This window comes from Apostichopus japonicus, chromosome 5 (assembly GCF_037975245.1).
Source record: "Apostichopus japonicus isolate 1M-3 chromosome 5, ASM3797524v1, whole genome shotgun sequence".
Taxonomy (NCBI): Eukaryota; Metazoa; Echinodermata; class Holothuroidea; order Aspidochirotida; family Stichopodidae; genus Apostichopus; species Apostichopus japonicus.
The window spans coordinates 9,289,005-9,304,027 of record NC_092565.1 but is presented as its reverse complement, the minus strand read 5'-3'; the positions used below and the strand labels follow the sequence as shown (position 1 = coordinate 9,304,027).

Here is a 15,023-nt window from a genome sequence, read left to right as displayed (position 1 = left end):
CTTATTGCACTGACCACAAGAAAAAAGTATACATTTTTGCATGGAATCTTCTACAATTAAGTGGACATATTTTTTCCAGGAAATCCAGGAAAATGTTGCATTTGACCCCCCCTCCCCCACCCCCAATTGAACCTACTTTGTATGCTGAAAGGGAGGAGTAGCATTTCAAGTGTTTCGCCAATTCTATGTGTCAAGGATAATAGTCAAATGCCCAAGTTTAGAACACCTGATCCAGAAACAATTTTGTTCAAGATAAAAATCCAATGTCAGAAAAAACCTGAAGGTACCTGGAAGTCTTATTATACTCACTTAGTGCAACATGACACTTTTCATGTGAATTACACACTATGAAACTATGCAATGATCTAGGTTGCCTTAAGCTGTGAGCGATGAATGAACTTTACGTTTGTGGTTGTAAACTATCAAAGCTTAGGTTCAAGCCGTCTCTATGAATAGGAGGGCGACAGAACAAGTGGAAATAATGTTGGGCCCTTTTTTACAAATTTGGAGATACCCCTGGGCAAGTTTATAAAATCTGGGGACATTTCCGGAAACACTTTTAATCTAGGGACGGACGGCAAATGAAAGCCAGAGACTGTCCATGGAAATCCAGTCACCATTTTTTCCAGTTTATATGTCCAATCATATGACCTTTTATGTCCTTGCAGAGGCTGTTCTTCTTGAGTTTTTGAAATTCACAATAAAAGAAGGCGTTCCATAGAGGGGCATTGTGTTGTAACCGACAGCTATCGCCACCTCCTCTATCAGATTTCAACATCATTTCAGAGGGATTCAATTCAGTTCATTGCCACATGCATAAACCCAATTTACAGCTGGTTGAATGGAGGTCTGTACAACGGTCATAAATGCCGACAGTTGCCCAATATGCAACATTTCACTAGGACGCCCTGGTACTAACTCCTCTGCCACGTTGGATTAGAAGAGGTTCCACTGGGGAGCCTCACATATTACCCTTCATTTCCCATCGGTGTTTCACTTCAAATCCCCAGGCAAGCTTGGCTTTTTTTAATTGCTTCCTTGCCAATCGCTGATCCTCTTCGACCTTAATAAGTAAGAAGTGAAAATAGAAAGTTTATAAAAAAGTCAGTGCCTTCTTCATTTTTTTTTTTACTTTTGTTGATGTAAGCTAACATTTTTTAACCTGCATTCCATTGTCTAATAGCATATAGCTTTTACATAAACCTTAATCTTAGTAAACTTCTACATCGGCTGCAGTTTCCAGTTTCTTGGAAGCAAGAAACTCATGTCATAAAAAAAATTATCTGCAACTTTATAAAACAAATATGTTTAAGCAAAAAAAAAGATTATAACTGCTCAAAGGATCATAGGGAAAAGTATAGACTATTAACCATTATCAAACAAAGCAATTAGTTTATTGGGTCTTATTCCAAGGAAACCCATATACCAAAAGGACAAGGTTAAGGAATTTTCTGATATTTAGCTCTTTTAGTTACATCTGTAACTTTCTGCAAGGTCAGCATGATAAGGTTCATTTCACACTGTCTTTACATGAGGCAATATAAGTTCAGTCAGGGATAGCTTTCGGTGAAAAAAAGATAATAGTTATTCAATAAAACAGAAAAATATGTATCTTTATTAGGACAGGGTCCTTCTTTATTATCTGTACTGCCCCAAGCTTCTGTTAAGTCTAGTTATTATTTTAATAAAAAAAAAGCTTTGCTTTATCTGTTAAGTCTAATTATTATTTAAAAAAATAAAGCTTTGCTTTATCATGTAATTTTAAAGAAACTAATCCTATACTGAAACTATCTAAACCAAACCTTGTTAAAGATTTAGAATTATTCGAAACAGTTTAACCAGTATACTTCACTCCATTGGTAAATTAAAATTTGAATTGTACTTCACCTCTACCAACTTTTGACAATTTTACTTTGCTTGCTACGTCCTGCTCAAACTAAGACTTAAATCCATGTAAGGAAGTTTCCCTGCCATTTTTCTTTAAATGAAATTATTTAATTTTTGAGTACTTCGAGGGTTTCATTACATAACTATTTTCTTTACGAGAGTTTTTTAATTTTACAAAAAGAAGATTGTACTTTGTCAAGTTTGTTTTCTTCATCAGTTTATTTGAAATTAAACTTCAATAAAAATTCATTGAAATGGGAATTATTAGTGTTGAATAGATATTGATCAGTAATTTTGCCAAAAGTGCAAAGCTTTACACAGAGAAAAATTGCAATGGGGCTCCCCAACGGCAAACAAAGATCAAGAGAGGGCACTTGTCATATATTTCCTAGCAAGTATCACGAAACTTAATTACCTGTTGCTATGAGTCTTAGTACTGTCAGCAATGAATCACCAGCAGTACATAGATGGCTGCACTATGAGTTGATCACTAAAACTATATAAATGTTTGATCCTAATTATATTAGACATTTTTGGAAACATTTGTTGCAAGTTTCATGTGTGGAACTGATTTACACACTTTGATTCCCCTCTTATAACACATGTTTTATATACCGAACTGCACAAGTTGAAATGCCAATTTGAGCACACTGCAAGATTGTCACCAAGTTTACAGAGGTTAATTAGTAACTTGTATAATAAATGAAACTGATTTGATCATCAAAATGTTGTCACCCAGATGCTTTTCATCAACATTCAGTATCTCTAAGAATCCTCCTCATCACATACTTAAATATTTTTTGGGAAATTTGTTTAATTCTCTGCTCATCATTTCCAGGGTTTTTTACTTCTGCCTTCTTCCCAGGGAATTAAAAACCTTGGAAACATCAACCAGCTGTAAATATTTTGTCTCTATGGTACTAGTCTGCATGCAAAAGGCAACAAAGAGCTCTTAGCTCCTTAAATAAACACTGTTATAATAATCTACCGTTTAAACCCCTCTCTCCTTTTCTTTCTGTACTTAACAATCACCAATAGACCCACTAACTTTAAGAAGATTACAATACATGCTCTGTTAATTCTGAATTAGTTGGAAGCTGTCTTTCTCGGTTAAAATCATCAGAATCATGCGTGAATAATTAAGTCAGAATGCACTCTGCATCACCATAGCAAAGGGTCTCTGCTCTTTCTATTGTTGTGCAGTTATTGAGAGGTACAGAAAGCCTCATATTCGTATTTTATGCCATTTCTTGGTATACTGATTTTTAGTTTGCCTTCACATGGGTGAATTCATTAATCTCTCGTAATTGTCCAATGCAGCATTAAAGCTGCAGCTGATACAGTCAGCTGATTTCAGGGGATACGCCAACATTATGAACAGATTGTCTATCAGCAAGGAATTTGTTACAAATTGTCTGCTTCAGCCACGAGAGATCGACAAGAATGGTCACGAACCACTGGGTGAAATTTATAAGAAGATACGAAAGAATCCCTTCCCGTGTCCCGACAACCAGGACAAATATACAGAGTATTAAACTGAAATGAATCGTGTTCATAATAAAGAGATGAATGGTTTGAAAGATTCTTTTCAGACTTATTGCTCTTGCTATTTGCTGGATGGAGTAAACTATTAGGAATCTATCCTCAGTAAAGTGGTAAAAGGGAAAAGGAAACATTTGAAATTAACAACACCAAACACAAAACATTTTGCTTTGCTTGCGAGTGGTCAAGTTTAACTTCTATTTGACCGAACAAATACTTCAATAATCTTTTCTTTCTTTTGTGCGAGGCTTAAACATCATCAGACTTTAGCAAAATAGTGGTCTGCAAAAAAGCTCAAATCAAAACAGAAACTACCACAAAGCATCATTTTCTCTACTCGTAAGTTAAGGTGCACACAGCAACTTCAATTACCTTGGGAACTTATTCTTCATGCAACTAGACCTACACAGTTTGCCTTTAATAAAATGTCACAAGGCCTCTGATTTGATTATTCATTCTAGACATTTAAGGAGAGAGACCTCCATCAGTAACATTGATGATTGCTAAAGACAGGATCCCTCATTACTGTGAGTCAATATTGTGAGGGACCTTGGAAGTTATTTATCAATGAAGCTGTGCATAGCAAGTTACATAAAAGCCAACAGAAAAAGATTAACGTATGGGTAGGAGGGGGAAGTGGGGATGCTAGAGCATCTATATAGCCAGGAAGTATGGGGGGGGGGGGGAGGGCTAGAGCATCTGAAGCTGTTAGCCAATGAAATCCTGTTGTTCTTTGTATAAGTTGCTTTATCGAGCTGCTTTATCCTTGAAGCAATCTTTGAATTTCCCACATGGAGATGCAAGAACACACCAGGGTATAATCTCACCTTCTTCCGCTTTGCATAATCCCTCGCATTTGCAGCTTCTGATACTCGGACAGCAAAGTTCCTTGAGGCTAGATAGTTACTCAACTCTTCAGCCTTATCAACATCTCCAGCGGCAACAGCTTCATCAATCTCTTTCTCCAGCCCTGACTGGAAAATGAAAATATAATCCGGTTAGAAATTTGCAGCTCTGCACTCCCTGGCATTTTTAATAGCAGACATTGTAAATGATAGTGACATGGTGCTTCATGTTAACTCTGTATGATATTTGTATCAGATTGAATTTCAAGAGATAATTAGCCCCTTCCCCTTGAAGGACAGGGTGTGATGAGGAGAATATGAAGTATCGAAACAAACTCAAAACTGCACAGCGATAGAATACACCCCATCCTTGGTTTCACTATAAAGTAATTCAAGACTTTTCCAGAGTATAAAGTAATATTTTTCCAGCAGAGTAACATAATATTTTCCTCTAGACGGTGCAGGATTAGAACATCTACCTTTACTGTTGTACAACAAAGTGACAGCTCATATACAGATCAAATTTAATATGTTTACATATTTTACATATTTTTTACATATTTCTTCAATGTTTTACACCTATTTAGTTTTAAAATGTTATATTTCATTAAATTGTTGTGTGACGTACACGAAACCAATCATCACATTGTACAAACAGAGATAAGATGGAATGGTACATTACTTCAGTTATCGCCAGATTTGTGAGGTGAAATGTATTAATGTACTAAGCCCCTGCATGGGCTCTGCTTGCCGGGCTATTATTTTACCTGTATCAGAGGACATGAGACCATGTATCAGAGGACATGAGACCATGTATCATATGACATGAAACCATGTATCAGAGGACATGAAACCATGTATCAGAGGACATGAGACCATGTATCATATGACATGAAACCATGTATCAGAGGACATGAAACCATGTATCAGAGGACATGAGACCATGTATCATATGACATGAAACCATGTATCATATGACATGAAACCCTGTATCAGAGGACATGAGACCATGTATCAGAGGACATGAGACCATGTATCATATGACATGAAACCCTGTATCAGAGGACATGAGACCATGTATCAGAGGACATGAAACCATGTATCAGAGGACATGAGACCATGTACCATAGGATATGAAACCATGTATCAGAGGGATATGAAACACTGTATCAGAGGACATGAAACCATGTATCAGAGGACATGAAACCATGTATCAGAGGTCAAGGGACCGTGTATCAGAGGACATGAAACCATGTATCAGAGGTCAAGGGACCGTGTATCATATGACATGAAACCATGTCTCATATGACATGAAACCATGTATCAGAGGACATGAAACCATGTATCATAGGATATGAAACCATGTATCAGAGGACATGAAACCATGTATCATAGGATATGAAACCATGTATCAGAGGACATGAAACCATGTATCAGAGGACATGAGACCATGTATCAGAGGACATGAAACCATGTATCAGAGGACATGAGCCCATGTATCATATGACATGAAACCATGTATCAGAGGACATGAGACCATGTATCAGAGGACATGCCAACCATGTATCATAGGAAATGAGACCCAGTATCATATGTCATGAAACCATGTATCAGAGGACATAAAACCATGTATCATAGGATATGAAACCATGTATCAGAGGACATAAAACCATGTATCAGAGGATATGAAACCATGTATCATATGACATGAAACCATGTATCATAGGATATGAAACCATGTATCAGAGGATATGGAACCCTATATCAGAAGATATGATATCCAATAGTGCTTTCATGGACAGGTAAAATTTCAAACTGCAACACTTTCTCCCACTGTCCTGAAAGTACTTTCCATTGAATACAAAAATACTCTGTTAATTCATCTTTTTGCTTTGAATATTGGAACATACTTTCAGCAATTGCCTGTTTGAAATTTAAATATTCCAATTTTTATACAACACAAAATACCTGTGGAAAGGAAAAATGCTGATATAATAAAAGACTGGACAAACTGAATATAAAAGATACTTAATTTTTTGGCAATTTTCTCACCTCTGGGAAATGTTAAAGTTCCAATGTATACAGGTCTTAATTCCTCCATGTTGCTCCGATCCAGAAATAACGATCAAAACACTTTGTAAATTTTCCTTTGCAATTTAAGTTTTACATTTTGTGTCCTATGATACATTCCAAAGACCAAGAGTTTTCAGCATACAAGACTGAAATCCTTTCTATAGACAGAGAGCTGAACTAGGGCAACTGATCAACTTCAAATAAGTATGACTTTTGAGTGTATTTCTCTTATATATGTAATTAAGCTGTCATCTATCATCCCAACAGATCGAACAAAGATTTTTAACCACCAGAAAGAAAGAAAGGCGAGGAAGTTAAAGAGATGAATGTGGGCAATCTACCATAATTAAGGTAAATCTGTACCTCAAAAGAAATGTTATTACCAAGGGCTAAAAGAACAGGAAGGAATTTATTATGCTCAAATGATTTCTAAGAATTGTTGAAATCAGTCAGACTGTTTGCTTGCCTTAGTCTAAAAATGAATAATGGAAAAACAAGTTGTTACCATGGATACCACGGAGAGATACATCTGGTTGAAACAATGTGAAAGGTCTTTGAATGTGTAGCTTATTGGGTACAGTGTTCATTCTGATATGTGGTAGACCGTTAACAAAACACTGCTATATCAGTCCAGGTTGCATATATTTTACCACTTTTAAGTTTTGAGACCCACAAGGTCTGTACTAGAAGGCATGAAAGCTAGCTTGGACTATCCATAGGAGTGTTAGCTCAGTGGTTAACGCCGGAGCCTTCCAATCATAAGGTCCCCGGTTTGCGTCACTCCAAGATTAATGTATGTCATCCAGTTACAGAGTTGTTGACAATTGACAATTCATAATCATGGACGTTAAATATGAATCTAAGAGACTGACTTCGACCAGCTTGCGGCTTTGATAAGCCAATGAGGCTTCTTCGCGAGTTCCTGCTTGCAGGAGGATCTTAAATACATACAATACATGGACTAAAATAACTTAATGGATCTCCATAAGCATGCTGCAGATACATTATCCCACTTGTGGGAAGACCCTGCGACCCACCGAAAAATATTTGTGACCCATTTTTGTGACTTACTTTAACTGAAGGCAAAGTCATAGAACAGATGCCATATCTTACAGCACAGTTTGGGGGTAGTTTTGCTCAATGTTTCTAGATAACATTTTAGTGGTTATTGATCAAAATATCACATTCACACCTTTAGATGACATTTGTGGGTAGTCATCTGTTCTTATAGTATTGTTGACATTTATAGACAGTGCTTGGCCCTCAATGTCCACTAGTAAAGTTTCAATGGTCAGTGATCAGCGTGCAAGCAATCACATTACCTTAGGTGTGTTCGAATGATCCTCTCATGAGCCTGTACTAATTAAGTGATCAGTCATTCATATACTTGGTGACACTAGTAGTGGGCCTTCACTGCCCACTAGTTAAGGTTATGTGCTCACTGAACCCAACGTATGATGTGACATTAACTTCCAGGGTGTGAGGTCCCTGTGATACACTAGGCTAGCTATTCCTGTACTCAATCGTTGGTTATTCCTGTATTTGGTGACATTAGTTAGTAGTAGGCCTACATTGCCAACTAGTTAAAGATCAATGTTATTGATCTCAATATATGATATGAAATTACCTTAGGTGCAAGGTCACCATGATCTACTTTGGATCCCTGTAGGTGGTCATTGATCCCGATGTAAGATGAAAGAATCTTCATACCATCTGACGGATCTGTACTACTTCCAGATGAGCTCTCCCTTGCACGTAAATCTCCTGACCTTTGACCTGGGCAAACATCAAAAGTAAACTTTTCATTAAAAAAAATATGATCAATCATGTACATGCTACTGACCATTGACAGCTGGTAGGCTGAAATAGATTTCTATAATGCTTTGTTATTGATAAGGGGGGGGATAATTTTTTTTTTTACATAAAGATGGATATTGATGAAATTCTAAGATTTAGAGAATATTGACAGCTACAAAACAAACATTCTAAATATATCACATTTTATGGATAAATCAATAACATTCCAATTGGAAACATGTGGAACATCTGTTATATAGTAATGACATCTCAGACCATCTAATTTGATCCCACTTCCTGGAGTAACCAAGGGTTTCATCTGCTACAAAAACAAAAGAGTAGTTTATCTTCAAGTAACCACATGTAGAGTTAGGGACAAGGTATCGAGATGGATCTGTCAACTAACAGTGTACAATAATTTCCTCCTCCATATGACTGACATATCATCTGCCACCAGCATATCCCTCTGGTGTTTTGGAAAGAGTTCTAATGTTTAACTACATACAAGGCCTTGATGATATAACCTCTTTCTGAGATATGAATATTCACACATACTAGCCTGCTATAGTTGATATACTTTGGTATTATTGTGATCATTTCTGATGTCTTATATTAAGTGTGTCGATAGCTAATTTATGTTGCACTTCAAGTTGTTTTCTACCTCTCTTTTTCTTTCTTTTCGTACTTTCTCGTCTTCTCTCAAATTCATCTGCCTCTTCCAGGGCCTTCAGTTCTTCATCTTTTCTCCTCTTCAGAGCTAGATATCTCTGACAAAATTTAATGAACAAGTTTCAGTAATAAGAATTATTTTAAGACTGCATACTGTCTAATTTGACTGGATGAAGATTATCGTGCATTCAAAATGTAGTACCAAGTACTGTAGCAACAGTTAAAACTGAAATCAAAAAATAAAATGCATCTTCAAATTTTTTTTTTTTTAAACATTTATCTTTATATGCATTTTACAATTGACCTGTCTAAGCATAGATACTCAGAGCATAGCAAAACAGCATTCAAACATGTATACCAAACATGAAAATCTAGCAGATCAACTTCCATAAGTGTCATGTCAAATGCACAAATAAAGGAGACCCTTAGGTGATCCTTTATCAAGTAAGAGCACAAACACATACAGCTGTTAACTGAATCAAAGTAAAACCTGTAGCTAGTGTGATTGACAAAAATGTTAAAGTATGAAGACAAATATTTTTTATCTACAATGCTACAGTAATAATCTATGTCCAGCATTAATAAAGGGTTTGTTCAATTTAATATAGCACCCCAAAACAACCTGTCAACTGAATAATGCAGCTCAGCAACCAGTGCAATGCATCAACACTGAATTCTCTATAAATATTAGACAGTTATCTGTTGGCATGACATATGAGGCCTTTAAGTAATCCTCTTTTCTATTTTCTGTCATGTTGCTTGTTTTTGTTCATTTGTTTGTTTTAATTTTTTCCTAGAATAACGTTTTAGTTATGGCGCTATATAAATGTCTTATATATATCAACACTCCAAATGATATAAATGTGTATCATACAACAGTGTACATCAGTATTACGCTGGTCAGTATTATTTGTGTTTCGAAAGTGGAAAGTCGATTTGACCCCTCGATGCTAAGGAAAATCTCTGTTGATTTTAAATCCAACTGTTTTGACCAGCAACTTGTATGAGCCATGGTTCAATCTTTCATTATGTGCTATATTTGAACTTACTACAACGATGTACTCTGATGGTTCCCCTAATGAACATTAGTTTACTATTCATAAATGTGTACTATTGATCCCCATGTGCTTCAATGTATTATGTATTTCCTTATTTATTACAGAGTTTGTTTTCTGTAATGGAGATCTGGGTTTTGCAAATTATGCACACTCATTCCAACATATTTAACTTCTTAATATGGCCTTATGATGGCACTGGTTTTCAGTGTATAAATTGTTAACATTCTACCTTGCAAATATGAAAAAAAAACAAGGAGATAGTAAAATTGGTTTCAGATCCTGTTGGCTGCTATGACTCTATGATTCCATATAATTGCACAATGAGTAACTGACGGCTCACAGAAATGATATATTACGATATCTCCCCACTGGAACATGAAATTTCTTAGCTGTTTGCATGGGTTTTGTTTTTCTTTACAAAGACCTCTGTCATATAAACTTAAGATGATGGTTGGATATGTGTCCACTTTGATTGAACGCAGGCTTTACTCAGAAATGTATCACTAGATTGATGTTGTCTCCAGTATTAACCTGTGTCCTAAAGAGATTATCACTTCTTTGATGCAACTCATATAAATTTATGTTTACCAGAGAACAGGCTTATTATCAATCTGTTCTGTGCAATTGATGAGAATTTTAATATGATATAATTAATCTTCAGCTGTAAGAATCTACATTGTATATTGTGACAAGTTTTTGAATTGTTGCACTAAATTCATTACTTTCCTTCACTTCTATAGCTTTCTTAAAGCCTTGTCCTACATTCCTACATGACATGGTTCTAGTGGTTTCAGGTATATTGTACTACACACAATTCATAATGGTGGTCATGAAACTTCATGGTTCAAACTAAAAGAGTTAAATAGATAATATTTGGCAATGTTGAGTATACACTTGACCACTATATCTAACAGAAAGTGAATAGCACTTACATATATAGTCCTGAAAATACATGACCAAATAAGGAACAAAGCTAGAACAAGATTAAAGATGAATTGAAACAAGATGGCATTGAACTCACAATGACAGATGCTTGTTCTGGTTTGAGAGGTGGTAATGATGATGTAGATTGAGCATCCATCCTCTCCCTTTCTGGTGATTTCTTCAAGTTACTATCAGCCTTGCTAAGAGACAGATCTCCTTTCTTCTCTAGAGGAAGACAAACGTCTAACCTGGGACAGTCCTTTGATGTCATATGACTAGAATCATCACCATCTTGTCCTTTTGCCTCAGTTTCTGAATCATCACTGTTCTCTGAGTCAGAATCACCATAGTCAGGTATAATTGCTAACATTTTTTTTGTTGGGGGGGGGGGGGGTGCTGCTTAAGACAAATTTTTCTGAGAGGAAGTTTACAAGTTCCTCTCAAACTTTTGCTTGTGGGGTGAAGGTTACTTGGTACCTGAAAATCAAGCAAAGTTAGAGATATTTAGACAATTAAAATCATGTTAATAAACATTGTAGATAACAGTGAAAACTGTAGGTAGCTAGGGTGCATTCCATTTTATATCATTACTTTGATTTTCCATCATAACAACAAAAATATAAGGAAAATCACATAATTTATGGGAAATAGCTGTGAAAGATTTCTAGGAGCTCAATTAATTGTTATCTACTCCCAGGATCTTGTGTTATATTAACACAGGCTTAAGTATTTCATTTAACCTTGTAATTCATCAGAATCAGGGATCACCATACCATTTCAAACCATAAATATTGTTGGATATATGTGAGTATAACAGATGCAGTTATATGTTGCTGAGGTATGGGTTCCTATATATTTACAGCTTGGATACATGCACAGTGTTCATATACTGCATGATATGTTATACAGCATGGTTGGCTCATAATTGACAAACTGATTTGATCAACGATGTCTATCAAGGAAAAATCCAAATCACTCAACTGTATGAGTTTTTCATATAGCTGTATAGTTCCTCAGAAATGTACTGATCTCAAAATGTTTATTGTTCTGTAGCTACGCAATGTACAATTGATCACATCATAGGCCTACCTGAAATGGATCCAATCTCATGAAATATGTTACTCTGCTTCGCTGCAAAAAGTTTAGGTTGCCTGCTGTATCCTTGGCAATTATGAAGCCTTAAATTACTCTATCCTTGTTTTTGTTAAATTACTGCCAATTTTAGATGTTTTGGTCACTTCTACACATCATGTTGAACAACTGCTCTGATTAAGATTCTTGCTACTAAGTAACTTAAGTTTCTTATACTTTGACAGGCCTAATATTTTTGCAAGTGGAGTTAAGCAGGACCTGCATAATACCCCAATATTTATATGTTCTCTTTCAATTTGTCTTCTGACATTTTGCACCATGAGGAAATTGACATAAGGCTTAGTAAATCATAAAATTTTCATTGACAGCACCTGTCGTTCAACACGTCTACCCATAGGCGTACGAGGCGGGGGGGCAGGGGGGCAGACTGCCCCCCCAAATTTCCAGAGGACAAGAAATTCGGGCAAAAGTCCTGAAAAATTCGGGCAGCCTAAGAGGAGAAAAAAAATATATATATATATATTTTTTTTTTTTTTTTTTTAGGCTGCCCGAATTTTTCAGGACTTTTGCCCGAATTTCTTGTCATCTGGAATATAAATATGCAGTAGCTTGCCCGAATCTTTTTCAAATTTTTGCCAGACAATTCCATGATTTTCTTTATTCAGCATCATTATGCCCGAATATTTCCCTGTAACACCACTGTAAGCGCAGTTCATCTGGGCTACCACGCTTTTTGCAAGATCAATTTTTTTTTCTAACTAGTCAATTGTTTACCTGGACCAAGGGCGGCGGAACCGGGGAGCACAGGGGCACGTGCCCCCCCACTTTTCCTCAGGTTAAAAATGTGCCTTTTTTCTATATAAAAATTGAGGTGCCTCAAGTTAGCAAGAGGCCAGGGAACCATAATGAACACTCGGGAAGGGCCGTTTCCGGCCATCTGAGGGGTTTGTAAAACCAATAATTTTTGTAGTACGCTCCGCGCCAACCGATGGTGGCGCTCCGCTCAGATAGTCGTGCATACAACTTTAAACTTAAAACTATTCCGAATGGAAAATTTGTTAAGATATTAACAAGAAAAAAAAACAGTCTAATTCGGAAGATTCCTACATTAGCAACTAGCATGATTTCACCTCATTTTGTCTCAAGAGAAAACTTGTTCCTTGTTTCCCAATTTGCGTATTGGATATTGCAGTGCTAGTATGCATAGGGGGGGGGGGGGGCGTTGATGGAGTGATGTGTATACACAAGTAAGATAATACAATAAGAGTTATAAAGGGTACTAAATATAGGGCTGCATCAGTCCAATCGAATTTCTGCAAAGTGCCCTTTGATGTAGGTGCCCCCCAGATTAAAAGTGCTTCCGCCGCCCGTGACCTGGACATCCCCAACATGAGTGTATATGGAAGAAACATTTTCTTTTTCATGGATATACTGTCCCATTTTTCCCCTTCAAAGTGATGTTACCAGTTTTTCTTCTTCTAATATACCAAATTTTTGGGGAAGTGTAAATTTCTAAAACGTGAGATTATAAAATAAAGAATGTTTAGATGCAACTTGCAAGGCCTCAGAAGTGCCGTATCCGGCAATCTGAGAGGCATTGTGTGCCCAAATTTTTCTTGTACGCTACGCGCCAACCGATGGTGGCGCTCCGCTTAGATAGTGTCACGGGAACTTTCGGGCACAAAAAGTTCTGCCCCCCCAAACTGAAATGGTCCCGTACGCCTATGCGTCTACCATCTTCAAGTAAGGAAAATTTAAAGCAAACTTGATGTTGATAATACAGTATTTGTAAGTGTACATACTGTAGGCCTAGGCCTAATCTTTTGGGTGGTCCTAGGGCTTCTGTAAGTTTAACTTACGACTCCGCCAAACCAAAAATGGCTAAGTGTTTAGCATATGGCCTAGTTCCGCGAATACATTCCTGACGTTCTCACACAGAAAGTGCGAAGATAAACATACATAACACCAAAAATATATCTTAAGTAATTAGTACGGATTCTAAATTAGTACCAATATGGTGATTTTTACACACTAACTGTACCACTTCCTACAGTCTCGTAGTATTTTGGACGTAAATTAATTGCAACTGTCAATGCCTTTGTTTATTTTGGAAGTGGTAGTAAGCAACTAATATACGACTTACTTGAACACTTGCGTTTAAAAAAACAAAGTGGCTATTCTTACAACTAGTTGTAAGAATAATTTATAAATACGCATGCGCAGTTGCTTTAACGTGGCTATTTTTACGACAAGGAGTACTATTTTTACGACTAGGAGTAACCATAATTTCCGGTTAGGGTTAAGTTTAGGGTTAGGGTTAGTGTTACCCCTACTACATGCGCAGTTGCTTTATTTACTTTACTGCGCTTGAATTCGCCGATGTTGTAAGAATAGTTTATAAATAATTGTTACGACTAGTTGTAAGAATAGCCACGGCCTTAAAAAAAATCCTGGGTGAAACGGAAAGCCTATTCGGCAGTGATAGCTCTCAGTAGATGGTTTATGGAGTACTTTTATGGTTCGTTAAGCGTGCCATAAGTCATAAAATTGACATATGTCGATTAAATTGGCAAATATAGATCTCTCGTGCACCCATTGGACCAAATGGTTGTATGTAAGAGAAATCGGCATCTGATGATTTCCTCACCAATGACAGTTTCTCGCATAGGATCATTGACTCATTCAGATTCTAGGTGGGGGGGGGGGGTAGGAGGGTGGGACGATGATTTCTCTCGATTGATTTCGCTAAGGGCTGGAACCTTTCACGGAAGGGCCAGAGGTGGATCCAGGATTTTATAAAAGAGGGGTGTCTAAGTTAATAGGGCGGTGTATCGTCTCACACCTCCTGGATCCCCGACAAGTGGCGTCCTGGGCGCGGTGGAGTGATCTAATTCTTCCCCGACTGAATGTTACAAATTTACCGACTGTCTGACTATAAAGGAGGGAACCCCCTCCCACCTTGTGAACGTCACAAACGAGGACAAGTCCTAGATTATTTTTCACCAAATGAAGCTTAGGCCTATATATTAAACTGCGATTAATTATTGAATCTAAATCGATCCGAAACGCCCTCCCCAAACCACACCCAAACCCCATCACAGACGCTATTTCATATATTTAACTTATTAATTACATG

At 36.9% G+C, this 15,023-nt stretch overlaps 1 protein-coding gene across 4 annotated transcripts; it reads right to left on the bottom strand.

Annotated features, from left to right (window-relative positions):
- Positions 1–820: 820 nt before the first annotated feature.
- Positions 821–14,046, bottom strand: LOC139967566 (uncharacterized). 4 transcript variants are annotated; one of them, XM_071971499.1, is made up of 6 exons: positions 13,898–14,046; positions 10,893–11,272; positions 8,806–8,911; positions 7,975–8,123; positions 4,257–4,403; positions 821–1,063 (listed from the first exon to the last, which is right to left on the bottom strand). In XM_071971499.1, exons 2-6 carry the CDS (start codon positions 11,163–11,165, stop codon positions 962–964), a joined length of 777 nt encoding a protein of 258 aa, XP_071827600.1. In that variant the 5' UTR covers positions 11,166–11,272; positions 13,898–14,046; the 3' UTR covers positions 821–961. The 4 variants fall into 4 exon arrangements, with proteins under 4 accessions (XP_071827600.1, XP_071827602.1, XP_071827603.1 ...); XM_071971501.1 differs by having other exon boundaries at positions 13,929–14,043; XM_071971502.1 differs by having other exon boundaries at positions 13,924–14,012.
- Between the last annotated feature and the right edge of the window lie 977 nt (positions 14,047–15,023).